Here is a 5,854-nt window from a genome sequence, read left to right as displayed (position 1 = left end):
AGCCCCTTGAGGAGACAAGTGAGACTGTTTCCCAGACACCCTCTCCAAGCCAGGTGTGAGGCCTAATGAGGAGTGAACGATGAGGGGCGGGCAGGAGAGGCTGGGGGTGGGAGTGTGCGCAGGCAGGGCTGAGAGTGAGCCCCACGGGGTGGGGGAGGGGCGGGGCGCAGCGCCAGGACGAGGCCCCTGCAGCGCTCAGGGCCGAGGTCTCCCACCCGGCCCCCAGGTTGCCCTCTGGCCCCGGCGGGACGTCTCTGCTGCAGAGAAGGCGCCAAGCAGGATTCCTCCAAAGAACCCAGACCCCTTCTGACCTCGGGCGGCTCCTGTCCCCATCCACAGTCCAGCAATGGGATCCTCAGCTTCTTCTCGGGGACCAGGCAGATGAGGCACAGCCACAGGGTCTGCAGACCGCCGCCCAGCCAGGGAGCAGCAGAGACCCCCGAGGACTGGGGAGGCCGCAGCCAGCCAGGAGGGAGGGCGCGGGGCAGGGGCCACACCGGGCGGCTCAGCCCGCCACGTCTGCACGCTCTGGGCTCCTGGTCCCAGGGGCAGCCCGGCCCCGCCACCCACGTTCGGACCCCGCTGGTCTCCGCGGTTCCCACCGCCGCGCCCTGGGCCCAAGGCCGGGCCCGCCCGAGCCCACAGCGCCCCCTGGCGGGAGGGTCCGACGCCGCCGCTGAACCCCGCCTCCCTGCGGGACGGGACCCGGACCCTCCCGGGCGCCCCAGCCGTTCCCCACAACCCCACAAAGAGGGTTCTGCGGTCCCCTGTGCACAGGGAAGTTAACTGAGGCTCAGAAAAGCCAGGCGACTTGCCCAAGCCCAACAGCAGAGGTGGGTTGGGGGAGCCGGGGGCTGGAGAGGAGACCCAGGGTGTGGTCAGAGGGGTGGGGAGAGCGAGGGAGCTGGTCAGCCTCCAACACCCCCCAACTCCTCCTACAGCCCTGGCCCGTCTGGCCGGCTCCTTCTGGAAGACACTAGCTGTGGGCTTAGGCCTGGATCCACACCTACCCGAGGACAGGACAGCACCACGTGTGAGCCTCTTCCACCAAGCCCACACCATCTCCCGGGCCCAAGGGCACGGTGACTACCCCGGTGCAGCCTGTCCCTCCCAAATTGTCCCTTGATGCTAAATTTTTGCTTTAATGGCAATGTGTTTGTTATGGACTATTTGTGTTCCTCCAAAATTCGTATTTTGAAATCCCACCCCCCAAGCTGATGGTATCAGGAGAAGGGGGCCTTTGGGAGATGACAGGTCATGACGGCAGAGTCCTCCTGAAAGGGATGAGTGCCTTTAGGAACCAGATGCTCTTGAGCTCTCAAACCCATGTCATGACATAGTGAGAAGACGGCCCTCTACGGCCTGGGGTCTTTCCCAGAACCTGACTGTGCCCGCACCTCATCTCTGATCCCCAGCCTCCAGAACCGTGAGAAATAAACGTCTGTTGTTTCTATTGCCATTGGATCTATGGTGCTTTGCTACAGCAGTCCAGGACAAGACAGTGTCTGTCATTCAAACCTGTATAAAACCCTACAGAACTTGCCCATCTGCCCATGCCCTGGAGACAAGCGCTTGGACTGGAGTGTGCCGGTGCCCACCCTCCAAAGCTGCTCTGTTTTGCAGGTCAGCCTGGGCTGCACTGGGCCAAACAGGAACCAGGAGGCAGATGTCCACGGCAAGAGTGTGCCCAGCCCCAGAGGAGGCCGTCTGCTCATCCTTCACCAAAACTCCCCTCAGATCTGCTCTAGGAAGGGGAAATGAGCAGGAGCAGGGGTTCTTCTGAGATGAAATAGGGGGAAGAAAACCCTGCGGCCTGGGTGGGAGCAGCCTCCTCCCACTGGATCCTCAGGAAACCTCTTTCCAGGGGGCAGGGGAGAGGTGCAGCCATTGGTTAGTTAGGGAGAAACGGTGTGTGGTGAAGAAAAGGTAACAGCCCGGCCAACACACCATTAACTGGCTTCAACTCTCCCCAGGGTTGCAGCCTCCTGGAGGACCCTTCACTGAGGACAGAGCCCAGCCTGTTGAGCAGCACAGGACAAGTGCAAGAACTCAGCCTAAACTCCATAGCCTCCTCCCACTCACGTGCCAATCCCAGAAAAGTCAGCCCAAAAACAAATCCCCAGGTGGCAGGAGCCAGAAACACCTGTCATGAAGATACCCAGCCAGTGAGCAGGTGTTTATTAGGGTCCTTTTTCATTACCCCAGAGACAGACCCAGGGCTGGCTGCGTGCACAGGAAGTAACGATTGCCACATGCATAAATACGTGAAGATGCACATTACGTCAGCACAGAGTCACAAAACACTTAGCCTTGGCAAGAAAACACTGTAGCTAGGCAGCTCCTGTTCTCAGAGACTCCTGCCACAGATGTCACGGAGACAGCACGGGCCTCCCCAGGGACAGTCCCCACGGCCTAGACTCCCCAGAGCTGGAGGAGCAGCCCAGGCTCTGTGGTGAGACGGCCATCACTTCCTGTTCTTGGCAGGAGCCTAAGGTTACCTGGCCAAGGTCTTGATGGAAAAAATGAGTTTTTACAATGTTGCAGGTCTTTTAATAGTTCGTCTGTAGGAAGTGCATTTGCAAAGTCACCAACCTGCAGCTGCCATCTGTAGACCAGGAAGGGTGATTCTCTTGTTGACCACAGCAGGGCATCCCCTGAGGTACAGAGACCCCCTCCTACCCCCACAGTGTTCTCACAGCCGCTACAGCGCTTGCAGTTTGGCTCAAGCAAGCCCTGGAAAGCCCCACCCCCATGCTGGCTCTGCTGTGAAGCCATCCTCTCGCTGGGCGGCAAGTTCAGGCCCTACGCAGAGCCATCTTGGGGCTTGTAAATGAAGCAGGCGTCACCAGAGCAGGACTCCGCTGTGGCCACCGGCTTCTCCTTCCGCACAGCTTCCCCCGCAACACAGCTCCCCCAAAACACTGCACGGCCACTGACCTCCGGCTTCAAGCAAAGGAGAGGCTGTGAGGGGAGCCCTGGGAGGATGTGGAGACCCCCCGGGAGGATGTGGAGACCCCCAGAGAATCCTCTCCCACCCTGCTACAAACAGCAGTCGAGACCAGGAAAACGAGGCCTCTACTTTGTGAACAACAGGCTGCCCATGTGGTCACGCGGCGTCTTCCTCTTGAGACACCTGCCACACACCGAGAAGCAGAGCTCGGTTGACGGTCCACAGCATGACAGTTCATTGCACTGCTGGAGGGAATGGGCCAGGGCCTCCCGTGGGTTTCCTGAAGGGAAAGGGGGGTTGGACCCAGAGCCAAGCTCAGTCAGGGATGACGCCTGCACAGTGCAGCACACAGGAAACCTTCAGAGGTGCGGCTGGCCCAGGACCAGCTCGGGGTCTGCAGCCAGGGACAGCCAGCCCATCTGGACACTCTCCTGGGGTGGCCCTGGCTGCACAGGTGGAGTCAGAACGGGCAAGTCCTCCTGGTGGCGGCTCCAAGCTCAGGGCAAGTCCCACCCCAAAGAAATGCTGCCTGTTGGACTTCCCGGGCAGCGCCAAGCCTGTCCAGCTGCCCTGAGGAGACATCCCAGGGCTGAAGGCAGCTGGAGCCCTGCCATGCAAACAGCACACAGCACGTAGGGTGCACAGGACAACATAGCCGCTGCTCCTCCTCCGGGTGCGCCCACCCAGGGTTCTGCCAACACAGCAGCAGAGAGGCCAAGAGTCACGTGAAGCACGGGCAGGGAGGGGCACGGGCTCCAGTCGTGGCCGTCCAGCAGCACGGCAGCTGCTTCCAGGTAGGTCTTTGTGTCACCTCAGCCCTGCACCAGACGGGCAGCTTTAGTCTGTCTGGGGCCATGGAGGTAGCCCTAATGCTCTGACCTGTCCCATGATATCACTAGGTCCTCCTCTGGGACCAAGTGTCCCTGGCCCACAGGGAAAAGCCCATCCAAGGCTCTGGATGCTCAGGGCTCAGGGTGTGTCAGCCTAGAGAGCAGTGACTTGTGTGAGCTCCGTGTTGGGTGTAGATGGGCTCTGTGGGCTGACGGGCACCATAGGCAGGTCCACGCCTAGTCACGCGGGCCGCGGTACCGTCTCAGAGGTCTTGCAGGCCAGGGCCACATCTTTGGCAATGCTGCGCACACGGTCAGACACCTGCACCTCCCGGCGCAGGGCAGAGGCACAGCAGAACTTGCGGAAGCAGGCCTTGAAGTTCTCATCCAGGAAGGCATAGAGGATGGGGTTGAGGCAGCTGTTGACGTAGCCCAGGGCCGTGCAGAAGCGCAGAATGGCCACGGCAGTCTCGCTGCCTGGCTGCACTCCCAGCCCTTGGACCAGCACAAAGACCTGGACAGGCGTCCAGCAGCCCACGAACACAGCCACCACCACCAGCACCAGCCGAGTGATGCGTCGCAGGTTCCGGTCCTTCTCCCGGGAGCCTGAGAGCAGGCGGACTCCGCGGAGCCTCCGGATCATGAGGCTGTAGCAGACGGAGATGATGAGCACGGGGACGATGAAGGAGAAGAGGAAGATGCAGACGGCAAACACAGGGCCCCAGTAGTCCTGTGGGGCAGGGATCTCCACCAGGCACTCGATCTCTGCAGGGAGAGAAGTGGGGTCAGAGTGGGCCCAGGAGCCGTGGAGGGCAAGTGGGCCCAGAGGAGCCACCCAGGAGCCGTGGAGAGCCTGGTGAGGGGAGGAGGGGACACCCCACTGACCTTCATCCTCGACCTGTGCCGAGCCCATGATGGCAACAGGAACGCCAACAACAGAGGCCAGGGCCCAGATGGCCACATTGACAGCCTGGGCTTTGCTGGATGTGCGGACGTCGAGGGCGCGGATGGGGTGGCAGATGGCTACGTAGCGATCCACACTCATGGCAGTCAGGGTGAAGGTGCTGGTGAACATGTTGTAGTAGTCAATGGCAATGACTGTCTTGCACAGGGCATTCCCAAACGGCCAGAAGCCCAGGAGGATGTCTGTGCCCTGGAAGGGCAGTGTCAGCAGGACCAGAGTGTCTGCCAGGGCCAGGTTAAAGATGTAAATATTGGTGGCTGTCTTCATTTTGGTGTGCCTGCAGAGTAGAGGGAGAAGAAAGGCTTCACTTGGCTATGCCGGCTGGACCGGGCAGCAAAGGGCAAGGGGCTCGTCTTGGCCACTGCAAGCTACACTGGCCCTGAGTCCCTTAACATCAGAGTTCCCATGGGGGCTTGGTAAGTGACAGCTCCTGGACCCAACCTGAGACTCACTGAGTCAGTCTCAGGGGATGGAACCTGGCATCAGACATCTTCACCAGCTCTTCAAGTGACTCTGACACACACAAAAGGATTCCAAGCCTTAAACACGAGTCTACTTTACAGGGGTCAGGGCATGTAGGGTACTAGAACACACTCCAGACTCTGCACGGGAGTGAAGGGTTAGAGCCCTAAGGGAAAAAGCCTGCTCTCCTTGCTTTTGAGTCCCCTCAGAGACCCTTCACAGACTCAAATGCTGACCCTACAGTTGCCAGAGGTTTCTGAGAGCTCCGGAATCTATAAGAACATACCAAAAGGCTTCCAAGTCCACACTGCTATCTAGCAACGGAGACAGAAAATGGTGACACGGGCAGGAGGGATGCTAATAAGGTATGATTGTATCCAAGCACCTGAAAAGGTGCTGGAAAGGGCTGGGAAAGTTGTTGGTGGTTAATAAATTTTTGTTAAATCAGTTAATGGTTGTAATATTTGGGGGGGGATTATGGTGGTGGTGGTGGTGATGATGGTAGTGATCATGGTGGTGACGGTGATGATGGTGATGGTGATGATGGTGGTGGTGACAGAGAGGATGGTGATGATGAACGTAATGGTGGTGATAGTGGTGATGGTGATGATGATGGTGATGATGGTGATGATGAACGTGATGGTGGTG

The 5,854-nt window shown here is 59.3% G+C and overlaps 1 protein-coding gene across 2 annotated transcripts in view; it reads right to left on the bottom strand.

Annotated features, from left to right (window-relative positions):
• Positions 1–2,155: 2,155 nt before the first annotated feature.
• OPRL1 (opiate receptor-like 1) overlaps positions 2,156–5,854 on the bottom strand; it is a 15,857-nt gene continuing 12,158 nt past the window's right edge. Inside the window, exons 3-4 of one of the 2 annotated variants that reach the window (XM_011973973.1) lie at positions 4,666–5,021; positions 2,156–4,545 (exon numbers count right to left, since the gene is read on the bottom strand). In XM_011973973.1, the coding sequence (XP_011829363.1) occupies positions 4,022–4,545; positions 4,666–5,021 (880 nt within the window). In that variant the 3' untranslated portion in view covers positions 2,156–4,021. The remainder of the gene's footprint in view (positions 4,546–4,665; positions 5,022–5,854) is intronic. The other variant, XM_011973974.1, reaches the window with a different exon arrangement.

Source organism: Mandrillus leucophaeus, unplaced genomic scaffold (assembly GCF_000951045.1).
Source record: "Mandrillus leucophaeus isolate KB7577 unplaced genomic scaffold, Mleu.le_1.0 Scaffold1402, whole genome shotgun sequence".
Lineage (NCBI taxonomy): Eukaryota > Metazoa > Chordata > Mammalia > Primates > Cercopithecidae > Mandrillus > Mandrillus leucophaeus.
This window is presented reverse-complemented; position numbering and strand designations above follow the sequence as displayed.